Source organism: Eschrichtius robustus, chromosome 4 (assembly GCF_028021215.1).
Source record: "Eschrichtius robustus isolate mEscRob2 chromosome 4, mEscRob2.pri, whole genome shotgun sequence".
NCBI lineage: Eukaryota > Metazoa > Chordata > Mammalia > Artiodactyla > Eschrichtiidae > Eschrichtius > Eschrichtius robustus.
This window is the reverse complement of record NC_090827.1, coordinates 28,386,039-28,399,683: the sequence shown is the minus strand read 5'-3', so window position 1 is coordinate 28,399,683 and position 13,645 is coordinate 28,386,039. Positions and strand designations below refer to the sequence as shown.

General features: G+C 35.7%; 1 protein-coding gene across 5 annotated transcripts in view; it reads right to left on the bottom strand.

The window, feature by feature from the left end:
* MTTP (microsomal triglyceride transfer protein) overlaps window positions 1-13,645 on the bottom strand; it is a 57,360-nt gene that overhangs the window by 42,916 nt on the left and 799 nt on the right. For 2 of the 5 annotated variants that reach the window (XM_068542482.1, XM_068542483.1), the window contains exons 2-3: window positions 13,378-13,474; window positions 4,570-4,727 (exon numbers count right to left, since the gene is read on the bottom strand). The exons of 1 other annotated variant lie outside the window; for it this stretch is intronic. In XM_068542482.1, the coding sequence (XP_068398583.1) occupies window positions 4,570-4,630 (61 nt within the window). In that variant the 5' untranslated portion in view covers window positions 4,631-4,727; window positions 13,378-13,474. The remainder of the gene's footprint in view (window positions 1-4,569; window positions 4,728-13,377; window positions 13,475-13,645) is intronic. 2 more of the 5 variants (XM_068542484.1, XM_068542485.1) reach the window with 1 other exon arrangement.

Below are 13,645 nucleotides of genomic sequence, written 5' to 3'. Positions count from 1 at the left end.
CATTAACTTATTTAATCTTCACAAAAACCTAATGGGGTAGGTACTATTATTAGCCTGATTTTATAGATGAAGAAATCGAGGGACACAGAGATTATACAATTTACCCAGATCACCCAGGAAATCAGTGGCGGAGCCTCTAACACCCTGTCTGGATCTAGAGACCATGCTCTTACCTATACTATACACATATAAACCTTTAAGTTGAACTCTTCCATTCCTGGGGAGTGAGCTAGGAATTCATTCATTCATTCTTTCATTCACCAAGGATGTACTGAGCACCTACTGGGTAGTAGGCACTTTTCTAGGCTCTGGGGCTATACCAGTTAACAAGCAGACAAAATTTCTACCTTTGTGGAGTTCACCTTTAAATGAGGAAGGGATGGGAGATTAAAAAAGCAAGTACATAAACAAATTATAAAGTATGTTAGAAGTGCTAATGAAGACAAATGAAACAGGAAAGGGAACTGGGAAGCTAAGGGAAAGAGCTTTGTGAGAAGGTAATATTCCGGGCAAATACTTTAGGCTAGCCACATGGATATCTGTGGAAAGAGCATCCCCCTACCCTCTTTCCCTGCATTCCTACCCACCCCCCGCCCCTCCACAGAGGGAGTAACAAGTTCAAAGGCCCTGAGGAGAGTTCGTGCAGGTGTAATGGAGAAACAGCAAGGAGGCCAAAGAGGCTGGGATTGGCTAAGTGAAAGACATAGCAGAAGGAGATGAGGTCAAATAGGTACCCATGGGTGGCTGGGAGACTTGGGGGGACATTTGCATAGATTTAGAATTTGATTGAGTGAGATGGGGAGCCACTGGAGAGTTTCGCGTGGTGAAGTTATACATGATCTGACAAACCTTCAAAGAAAGGGAATAAGGAGTTTAATAGGAATCAAGAAAAGCCAGGAGAAGGAAGTGTAGGAGGGGTCTCCAAGTGTGTACACAAAAGCAGGCTGTGTCCAAACACCAAGTCAGGCAGAACCTCAGGTATGACATACATAAGGCAGACAAAGTCAGGAGAAACCTTGCAGGAGATGAAGTCTGGGACTCCCTCTAGCCTCCCCGATCTCCACCTCTTCTGCATTTTAACTAGCGACACTGCTGCAGGGTCAAACACTGGCTTTCCGACCAGGAAGATATTTTTGTCAAAGAGGCCTTCTTTTTATGACACCTATCAAATTCCACGTAGGGCAAAAAGGAAATACATGTTGTCTTATCTAATCCTCACAGCAAGTCTGAAAGGTAAGCAGTATATGGCAGCTGAAAAAAGCTGACTCCACGTTTAATCCAACATAGCAGATATAATGCAGAATTTGATGTTGGAATATGCTAAAATTCAAGTTTTGTGGACTACCTGAAGGTGTCTTCTGATTAAAATAGCTATGAAAAGTTTGCAGTTAAGTAGCCTCTCTTTAATTCCAAAGCTTTCCAAACTATCATGTTGTTCTTTTTTTTTTCTTTTTTCTTTTACTTGACTGGTCAGAAGAATGTGAAAAGCGACAATATATATCAGTTCCTGACTATGATTTGGAAGTGATAAAGCACAGGAAAGACTGGGTTTTGTTCTCCTAGAACTTTTTCCTACCTCTTTCAACAGGAGATAAAGCCTAAACTGGTTTAAATAAGTGCTGACGGTGCTGAAGTGTTGTCCCTTTTATCCTTTCCTCTTTGATAATTATTGATATTTCTGTTTCTGTTATTCAGACATCCGGCAATACTGGGCAGTGGGGGCATGTCCCATTTATATTGGTGACTGAATTTCTGTCTTAGGGTGTTGCTCTGTAGAGTATGCAGAATGGCAACTGGAACTGATGGTAGATTAAACGAGAAATCAATTTTAGCCCCAAAAGGAGTCAGTACCTCTTCAAGGTGCCCCTTCAAGTGAAATTTTTAGTCATGTAAAAGGAACAAAACTCTTAATTTTGAACTTTTTAAGAAATATCTTCAAATATTCTTTAATTAAACTTAGATCAATATAATAGTTCATTGACTTAAGCAAAAAGACAAAATAGAGATAAGTTAATAAAGGTGAGGCTTGAAGAGACCTGCGTTGGTGATAAGGAAGATAGGTAATGGGATTTACGAATCCAACAGAAGACTAGAAGGCCGGAAGTAAACGAGTAGGATGAAGGATAAGGGAGAAAATATGGAAGATGATTATTGTGAATGAACTGAAAAGCATGGTAGGGCCAGAGACTGAGAGAAAGACTGGGAGTGAAGGAGCAGTTCAGGTTTAGAGGTAACAAGGTTAAATAGAAAGTGTATGGGCAGGTTATCAAAAGGAAAATCACTATAAAGAAAACCCAAAGAAGGCACTGAGAATGGACCCACCATTACAAAATGTGATTCAGAAAAAGTAGGGGAAACCTGAGTCTTCCAAACATTCAGTCAGCATATCAGCATATCTCTTCTAAATAGACCCTTTTCCATTCTAATTCTAAACCCCTCCTCCATCCTCTTAATGGTCCAACCTCTCTCAACATGCACCCAGATCTGGGGATTTGCTAAATAGTTGCATTGAGAATTAAATTTGAGATGAGTTTTGAAGTGATGCATAATATCTCAAAATTTATAATGGCCTGATTTTAAAGTAAACTCTTCACATGTAGTTCGCTTATTAAATGTCAATCATTGCAAAGGGCAAGGAATCTATAATTAAACCATGGTACTATAATACAAAAAGTTACTCCATCTGGGTAAGAGAGAGCTGTCAAGTCCTGTACTTTTTATTCATGGTATGTGGCATAAGCAGCTTATACCATGATGCTAATAACGCTTAAGCATTGGAGCCCTCACTTACCCAGGCTTCTTCCAAGATCTTGGAAGGGGACCCTAGCGTTGTGTACACATGCCATATCTTTTTTTCAGTAACATTTGCAAAAGTAGGATATTTTTGTAAAAAAGTAGGTATTCTTTTCTCAAAGATGGAGCCTAAATTGCATAAGCTTCAGGTTCTAAAATTCTGGATTTGCCACTGAACTTACACACAAAAAACTGTAGCTATCTGTTATGTTCTAAGTCATATTTCCCTGTATGTCATTGCTCTGTGTGTGTGTGTTTAAATCTTTATAAGTGCATGTATTTGAAAACATCATTATCCAATGTTCTCATTTGTATTTGAAAACATCATTATCCAATGTTCTCATTTGTATTTGAAAACATCAAGTTATCCAATGTTCTCATTTGTAGGATGGGAGGAAAAAAGAGAAGCTCACAATAACTACTATATCTCAATTATTTTTCTCAAAATAATCATGGTATTGGTTTGATCTCATGGTGTATGAATCATTCATATTTCCAATATTCAACAGTTTATTTGACAGATAATAAAATGTAAGCTCTCTATATAGCAATTCTCTGTCAGATATGATTTACAAACCTTTACTTTTTTCTCATTAAAATTTCTTTTCATCCAAGTAAGGACTGTATCTTTAAATACTGAACATTTTAGAATCTGGTAAAAAAATATATATTATCTTTAGTTCAAGAACCTAAAGTGTGATTTGCTTAGGTGAAATAATTTAACCACCCCCCCCCCCGCCCCTTTTATTGCTCCAATAGCAAAGATTGTCTCTTTTCCTCATGTGGAAATTTTCTGTGCAAAAAATCTTGAGACAAACTTTACCTTACGAAAAAAAGCCAGTTATCCCAAAAGCCTTTTAAAAGTTTACAGGTGAATTACTTTTTATCACTTACTAAGAGCACACAGTTATTAAAATTGGACCCTATCATGCTAAGTTTTTTCTTAGGCCAACTGGCTTTGACAGTGAGTCCTCTTACGAGATTCTAAAAAGTGATGATTCTACAGGTGCAACATCTAGAAATTCAAGGCATGCATAAACTAGCTGATTTAAAACAAGATTCCATATTCATACATTTCATACAGCTTTTTAAAATCATTACTCAAAATGTTTGCTCTGAAGGTTATCAATTCATGTGTTTTTTAATCAATTTTATCTTAAAATAGAAACTATAATGAGCAATGCTATTTTTCCAAAGATAAGTGTTACTTCTTAAATCTATGTCATATAGTTTTATTTTCTGTAATTCACCAAGTCTGATAGTCCTATCACTTCTGAATGGTAATGGAATTAAATACAGCCTTTACCATTTCATTCATAATCCTTTGGTAAGTCAAATGCCTTTTTCATTGGGTCTAATTCTTCTTGATACCACATTGCTAGGCAACTAGAAGGAAATTTAAGAACTGGTTTTTTAAAATCTACTTTTACAATTCAAATGAAGGCGCTGCATTCATTGAGTGACCAACAGCAGCAGGTAACAATAGTTGGCGTCTTTTTTCTCCCTTTTAAAAATAAACCATGAATGAGAGAATGAAGCAAGAAGCATGCTAGTCTGAGGGACTGAAACTAAAAGGAACCTCTGTTTTCTTTATGTAGGAATTTGAATTTGCTTTTCATTCCAACCCAGTCATGCCTTCACCAACATTCCAAAGTTACATGGTTTTGAAGATCGCTTAGTTAGGAATTCTTTCACTACACACACACGCACACACACACACACTTTTCTCCCTCAACGATTAAAATTAAAGTTTAGCAGAAAGCAACACAAACTTACCTTTAACAGAAGCTGAATATGATGAAATGAAGCAGAGAAAAAACACAGCAAGAAGAATCATATTGACTAGCTACCCTCTAATGCATCCAGTTCCCAGTTAGGAGTCACTGAGAAGTGGACTCTTCCAGTGGCAGCGAGGGAGTGACCCTCCTCAGAACCTGCAACAATAATGGTTATCTTTGGGGGAAAGGTCAGATTCCAAACTCCGAAATCAGGACCTAAGTTCACAGAAGGGCTCACTATTAATGATTAAACTTAGGTGGGCTGTAGTTTTCAGTCTCTCACTCTTTTTATTTATTTTTTACTCAATAAGAAAAATCAAGAAAATTTTCACTTTTGAGAGCTAAACTAAACCAGTCTACCATCCTATAAATTTAGAAGTACTGAGGGGCATTCAAGGAAAACTGGTGGTGATACTTTTCTGCTCAGTACATAATTATCATCATGCCTATAACATTAAATGCCTGTCTTCACATTTACCACTTTATGTGGGACGGTGGTGAGGATTTGCAAACTCAGATAAATTTGAATTTTATTGTCTTGTATGGTCATCTGAATATTTTTATACCATGTGTATGCTATTATTAAAAAATCACTCTGAATTTTAGAATTTAAATTTTAAAATTTTAACTTGTACCACCACCAATCACTTCAAAATAATGTTAGATAAAACATTCAGTTCTGAAACCTAGATGGTTCTCCTTATGTGTGAGTCAGCATTGTCTACCATTAACATACTAGCAGGCAACTGAGTTTATCATAATAGACCTCTAGCTATATCTATGACAAGAAACATTTGTCTGAGTCCCCAGACTGGTGGGATGGAGTCCCCTGTGCTTTCTGAATCCCATTTCTAAGAAGAAACTCAGAGGGGGGATTCTAGCCCTTAACACTTTTGCTACAGAAAATTAATTACGAGGCTTCTCTAGAGTTAAAGTGAATACCCTAGTATGGCTAAGGCCACACTAACTAAACCAACTCTGTCCTTGTAAACTTGTGCAAGATAAACCTGATATGAATAAAACCTACTAAAATGAGGTGGTTTGCGGGGGCACGTGGGGATGTTTTGGCAAGGGAAGGAATAAAGTGCTGGGGAGGGCTTTTTTGAATGAACTTGAAAATACTTATGGCCGTGTTTAAGCATAAAATGGGTTCCTAAATCTACCCTCATCTCTCTCCAAACCCTTTTCTAGAATCCTAACCTTAAGCTTAAATATTCTAGACAACCCAGGTAAAAGACAGTCAACTTTATAGACAGGGCCACAAGATGAAATCTAAAATTTAAAAATCTCACAGTTAAGCATATTTCCTCTTGAAATATATTTTTGTATAAAGAACTGAAATGTGAAAATTGTTTGTCTTTATCATCTATTGAGATTAGAACTTCATTTCTTATCATGTTTTATATATAAATCATGGCTAAAATACCTATACAAAAATAAAATAGTTGGTTATGACAATCACTTTAAAGTTATATATAATAAGTTATCCTGGGGTAAATAGAAAAGGCTATTCTTAGAAAAATAACAGTTGAAGAAATATAAGTTTTTATGAATAGTAGGTATTATAAATACAAGATAATGTAAAAGTGCTTTATTGCTTTACATTTGAATAGATTTCTATGTATTCCCACAATTTCTGCATTACATACATAGTGACATGAAGCCACTATAGTCACTTAAACTTTACATACTTATTTATTTAAATTAAGGACTAGTTTGAATCTTATGAGAACTTTGTATTTCCATTTGAGGCTCACAGCTACATGTTTGTGGTTAGACCATGTGGTGCATGATACATGTCTATTTGGGTAAAGGACTGTTCGTTGTCAGGTGTTTACCAGAATCCAACCAGTAAAAGGCATATCACTATTGCCTAACAAAATCTGTTTCATTGAGCATTTGCTTTTCACTAGAAAGCTCCTATGAGTCACTGTATTAAGTAGTCATTTCAACATAGGGTGTTCAAATATGGCTGCTTCTCTTGGTAATAAAAACCATCATCCTTTTATATTTTGCTTGTAACTTTTTACAAAGACATTTGAAAGACTTCTTAAGATTGTTTCACAGAGCTGAAATAAGAATGTCAAAGTCTTCATATTCAGTGAATTCTGGGTACCAAAGGAGAGGCATTCTCCTCGGTTGCTCTGTTAATCAAGCAGAGCAAACATTGTACAATATATGGGGGAGATACCTCCAAATCTCATCACAAGTAAATCAGCTATTTACATGGCATGTGAAGCAGGACAGAAGAACAGCGCAATACAAAAATAAGAGCTGCCATCTATGGAACAATTGCTATGTACAATACACTATGCTAAGCACTGAACATTTTGTAGTATATCCTAACAACAATCATTTCACATGTTAGCAAAATGATATTCAGATTTATTTAGTAAAATGATTTAGGGACCATAGAAAAACAAGCCTTGAGACCTAGATCCAATATTCTCCTTAAAAAATATTAGAGATAGGAGGTAGAGAAAATTGATTTCTTATGGATGACATAGAATTATTAATTGGGGCTCTCTTTTAGAAGGTTCATCACACTTTTGTATGGAGGCTAAAAGAGCACTTGATTGCTGTGGTTAGATGTTCCATGCTGAACAGATTGTTCCAGGGGAAAAAATTGATCTGTGCTAGCCAGGTCAAAATCAAATAACAGATTTTAAAACAATGCTATTGCAATGAAATTCCGTTGGTAAGTACATGACACTGTGGAATATTTGCTATACTACTATTTTGCAGTAATAATAAGAGACTACGAAATAAAGACGGCTGACTGATTCCAAAGTACAGTAGTGTTTCTGTTGAGTATCAGAGGTTGTTAGGAGTTAACTCATTTCCTAGATTAGAAGATAAATGAACTTCACCCCACTAAAGGTTAGAAGGAAAGGTATTAACCTATTATATATAGTAAGTCAGAATGTATGATAGCTATAGACAAAAAAAAAGTCTTTATAACATAAGAACACTTTACTCTGTTCCAGAAAGAAGCACATTGATGAAAAAAAAATTCTTAGAGGGACTCTTCAAGTTATCCCTAAGCGGTCATAATAAAGTCTAATAGTGTTTTCAATTCAATGAGGGAGTTAGCATTTTCAAGGAATCCTGAAAAAATATTTTTGGTAGGTTAAGAATACAGTCAGCCTTCTGTATCAGCAGATGCGGAACCAGGGGACACCCAGGAGGGGCAACTGTAAGGGACTTGAGCATCCGCAGTTTGGTAACAGCAGGGGTCCTGGAACCAGTCCCACATGGATACTGAGAGAGGGCTGTATTTTTTTTTTTTTTTTTGCCTTTTGTCAGTTAACATTTTCTCAATTTATTTGTTTGTTTGGTTTTTTCTTAATTTTCATTGGAGTATAGTTGATTTACAATGTTGTGTTAGTTTCAGGTGTACAGCAAAGTGAATCAGTTACACATACACATATATCCACTCTTTTTTACATCCTTTTCCCATATAGGTCATTACAGAGTATTGCATAGAGTTCCCTGTGCTATGCAGTAGGTCTTTATTAGTTATCTATTTTATATATAATAATGTGTATATGTCAATCCCAATCTCCCAATTTATGGGACTGTATTCTTATGATGTGATGCTCTCTTTCATGCCAAGGCAAAAATTATAGAATACATATACTATTTTTTAAGGTATTGTTTAAGAATTCACTTTGAGAAAATACAAATGCACTAAGTGCCTTTCCTTAGAAAGAGTAAACAAGACTTAGGTTTGAAAAGTATGGAATCTAAGACTCTCCAAAAAGGATAGTCATTTTCCATAATGGAGTTATTAACCAAACTTTACCTCCACCTCCCACCCCTCCACACACATGTATTTGACAACAACAAAAAAAATCCTTATGGGTCAATAATAGTCACCCTAAGAGGAGTCTAACTTTACACTAATTTTGGCAGCATAAAACCGAATTTCTAGCATTTAAAGGAGAAAATTGATGGCTTTCTTTCAATGAACTACTGTAAAGAAAACAAACTTAAATTTTGATCAGAATCATTTTATTTACTAAGACATTCCAGAGGTTTCCCATATAGACTGCACCCAGTTGTCCTCGTTATTAATATCTTACATTAGTGTGGTATATTTATTAATAATTCACATAGTAACTAAAATCCTTACTTTATTTAGATTTCCTTAGTTTTAATCTAATGCTTTTTTTTTCCTGTTCCAAGATCCCACCCAGGTTACATTAAAATTAGTTGTCATGACAGTTTCTCTGATTTTCCTCATTTAAAAAAAAATTTTTTTATTGGAGTATAGTTGATTTACAATGTTGTCTTAATTTCAGGTGTACAGCAAAGTGAATCTGTTATACGCATACATATATCCACTCTTTTTTAGATTGTTTTCCCATATAGGCTATTACAGAGTACTGAGTAGAGTTCCCTGTGCTATACAGTAGGCCCTTATTGGTTATCTATTTTATATATAGTAGTGTATATATGCCAATCCCAATCTTCCAGTTTATCCCTCCCTGCCCCTTACCCCCTGATAACCATAAGTTTGTTTTCTATATCTGCAACTCTATTTCTGTTTTGTAGGTAAGTTCATTTGTACTCCTTTTTTTGTTCTTTTAAGATTCCACATATAAAGATTTCCCTCATTTTTGATGACACTGACAGCTTCGAAGTGTTCTGCAGGATCAGGTCAGGTGTTTTGCAGTATGCTCCTTTATTGGAGTTTGTGGAATGCTTTTCTCAGGATTTGAGTGGGCTTGTAGGTTTGGAGGAAGACCCCAGAGGTCCCATTTTCATCACACTATATCAAAAGTACATACTATCAATGTGATTTATCATTGTTGATGTTGACCTTGATCACCTGGCTCACAAGTGTCGTCAGGTTTCTCCACTGTAAACTTACTCTTTTTTTAACCTTCTTTTCCATACTGCACTCTTTGGAAGAAAGTACTAGGAGCAGCCCGTACTTACGGAGTAGGGAATTATGTTGCTCCTCCTTGAAGGTGGAGCATCTATATAAATTATTTGGAATTTCTCTGCATGAGAGGTTTGTCTCTTCTCCCCCATTTACTTATCATTTATAGCTGTATAAGCACATGACTATTTATTTTATATTTGGGGTTATAATCTAATACTACTTTTAAATTTACAATTTTTCCAGCTTTAGCCATCGGGAGCTCTTTCAGTTGGCTCCTGTGTTCCTTTGACATACCCCATCCGTGTGTGTGTGTCCGTGTGTGTGCATTTCCTTCATTTCTGGCACTACAAGATGCTCCAGGCTCATCTTGTATGTTTTCACCCCAATCCTAGAATCAGCCCTTTCTCCAAGTGGCTCCTTTTACTGAAGAATGGTATTAGAAACCAAGATCTGAGCACAAAGTGTGCTTGTCCATACAATATTGAGTCTTTTAATCCATGAACACAGAGTATCTTTTATTTATTTAGATCTTTATTTCCTTCATCAGAGTTTTGTAGTTTCACTCATATAGATACTGGTACATATTTTGTTAGACTTATACCTTTCTTTTTGGTGCTAATGTTTTCTTGAATTTTAAGTTCCAATTGTTCGTTGCTAGTAGATAGGAAATCAATTGACTTTTGTATGTTAACCTTGTCACCTGTGACCTTGCTATAATCACTTATTAATTCCATGAGGGGTTTTTTGGTTGATTTTGGGGGGATGTTTTTCATAGACAATCATGTCACCTGAGAACAGTTTTACTTCTTCCTTTTATTTCCTTTTCTTCTTATTGCACTAGCTCACACTTCCAGTATGATGTTAAATATATATGTGTACTTTTTATATTTCATATTCTTTTCTGAGTTGTTACTGCTATCCAAATCTTTTTTCCAGTCACTTTATTTCTGAGTTTTTCTGTTTTATGTTGTTCTATCTCCTAGCATTTAAAAAATTTCTCATTTTGAAATATTGGGTTAGAGTTTTCATCTTTTTTTCTGCTTCATATTCTCTTTTTTATTATAACAGCTTTAAATAGGATTCAATTACGATTCTTTTCATGGCATGTTTTTAGGCTAAATAAGTTATTCTATACGTGTAAGAGACAGAAGTGGTTAGAATAGCTTTTCTAGCTTCCAGAGCTTCGTTTTCTGATGTTTTCATAAAATGACACCTACATATCCTGGTCATTTCTTAGCTCCGTCTCCTCTTCTTTTCTCCCACTTTTATCTGGACCTTTTTTCTTTGCCTCTGTTGTCCCTGTCCTGTTCAATTTGGATTCTACTCCCAGAAGTTTCTTCTTAGTGTTGGGCTTTTTTTCAGGTTAAGTTTTGAGAGTTCTTGGACCCTCACACCCCACAAGCACTTCCAGACCTTCCTGTTCATACTTTTGTATTCACTCTGAAATTAGAGTCTGTCAGTTTTACTGCTAATCTCACATCGATCTCCCTTGCTTTTCAGTGAATACCTGTTGGCAGTTTGAAGTCCTCCCATTCTCATGGCCTTCAGCTGCTCTGTTGTCTTCCCACTATTTCCTCTTACACAGATGCTGATACTAAGTTGGTGGTTTGCTCCCACCTGTTCATAGTTTGAGCTTTATAAGGATTCTTTCTTGTTGTAGCCATGATTTGTTCTTGTAATTAGTGTCGTTTTGCTATCCTAGATGTTCTACCTGTTTTATGAGGAGATTCAGACTACACTGTCTCCATAGTCATCTTCCTAGAGTCTTCAATAACTTAAGAGGGGGGAATAAGGCATTTTTTAAAACATTTAAAAAAACTTTTTCTATATTTTTGAAGGCAATCCAAATGCAAGTTGAAATGATTATAGATGATAGGTTGATTTTAGATACCTTTCACATCATTTAAAAGAAATTAGGTTCTTTTTGGCTTTCTTAGCCTCAGATTAATTACCCACAAGTGTAACTCTATTTCCAGACCTCCCCAACCTGCTGAAGAGTACTCTCAGACTTAATAAAACATCAGAACTCGGCTTAAAATAACTTGTGATGACCGCCCTATGTTTTCAGGCCAAGCATCTTAGAGGATCTCATATTTTATTTATTACCACATTTTTGTGTCCTAAAATTCTGTTTTTATCTGTACTACAATCTACAGTCCAATTTAACAAACTGGCTGCCAATTGTCTGATTGTGGTCCAAGACATGTTTTGTTTAGCCTGCTCAGTACTTAAAAACAAACAAAATAGTTGCCAACACTTAAAAATCAGATTTCACGTAAAAATCCAGATTTCTGGCTGCTGTTAAAAAAATTGAGATCTGATGTCATTAGGCTTACTACTTGGAACTTGTACCCTGATTAAACAGAGAATATGCTCTCAGGTTTGTGACACTGTTCTCCTAGATAGCTCCCCTCATTTACCTTCTAGTCCTAATTGATATGATAGGTTTGTAACCCATGGTCTAGCATCTCTGATCTCAACCTCTTGTGTTGGCTTAAAGTACTAAATATGTGCTGATAATTTCTAGATCTGTTTCTTCCTAGATGTTCTGCAGACTCCCCAGAACCCACATATTCAAAACCAAACTAATTTTTCCAAAACCTAATTTTCTTCCACTATTCTCCAAATGACCCAGTTAACAGAACTACATTCCTACAGTTGTCCAAATTAGAAAAACTCTTAGGGTTATTCTTTCCTCTTTCTTTCTCATCCTACCCACAGCTTATCAGTCATGTACCAAACTATGACATGTCTTTGCTTTCACTATTCCCAATATTTAATTTAATTTCCCAATATATAAATTTTCCCTTCTTGATCTCTGGAAAACTCCTATTTACTTTCCAAGATGGAGCAAATTATTCAATTTCTGAAACTATGTCCCCCACCTCCAGGAACATTTAGTTGCTGCTTTCCATGTACAGGCATCTCAAGTACATTATATGTTGTATGATATGTAACACTGGCTCTCCCACTAGACTAGGGATTCCTCAAGAACAGAGATCATTATTTAGTTATCTTTGTATCAACAGTACTAAAACAAACAAAAAAAATGGAACTCAATGAATATGTCAAATTAAACATGAATTTTACAAATCAATGAAAATAAGATTATTTCATATTATGATTTTTACCTTCCTATATTTTCTGAATGCTTTCTATATCTTTGGTTAAATTGTCCATTTTTTGCTGGTGCTTGGTTTGGATTGATACTAGAATCATTTTAAATTTCACACCCTATGATTATAAAGTTAAATGGCTATCTCAAAAGAAAACATTGACCCCACTGTTAAAATATGAGGGTTTTTAAAGTAACTTAAAATTTTTGTTTTAAATATTTAAGGATATCAGGTATTAACGCTGAAAAAAATATATAATTATTCATAAAACAGATCCCTGAGGGGCAACTGAACAGCTGTTGAAGGTTCTGGCACATCACTATGGCCAGCCTGAGTTTAATGACCTACATGTGAAGGGCTACATATCCAATTACTAATCCTCCCTCAGCTACTCGTTGGCCTGATATGGAGGCAGCTGAAAAAAGATGCCCTACTAACAGATCAGAAATGGATCCAGACTTCTCTGCCAATGCTTAGTTAAAAGACCTTTTGGACTGGAGATAATGAAGAAACAGACATGGCTTACAACCATGTTACAGCTGACATAGTTTTTCAAGTAAAATTTGATGGTTTAAAGCAAGAGTGACTTCCGTTTTGTAACTAAATTTAGGGAAACCTCAATTCTTTAAGAAAACTCAAATTCAGAATTTAATTTTCTGTTCACTGAAACCTTTAAACATGTTAAGATGTTTTCAAATATCAAGAATAATTTACTTCAGAGTTCTTTCCATACTGAGATGGCAGTCTTCTATTCATTGAGTCAAACAACATTCTTATCTTCAAATTCTGCAATAATCACCTTGTAGAAGTAGGTGCAGGGACTTCCCCGGTGGTCCACTGGCTAAGACTCTGCCCTTCCACTGCAGGGCCCGAGGGTTCGATCCCTCGTTGGGGAACTAGGCTCCCACATGCAGCAAGGCACAGCCAAAAAAATAAATAAACAAAAGAAAACAAAACAAAGGAGGACCAAATTAAAAACTAAATAGAAAATGACAATATACCGGACTATGTTTCAGCCCTCCCTCAGTTGACTTGACCTATATATAGCAAAAAGATTTCATAAGGTC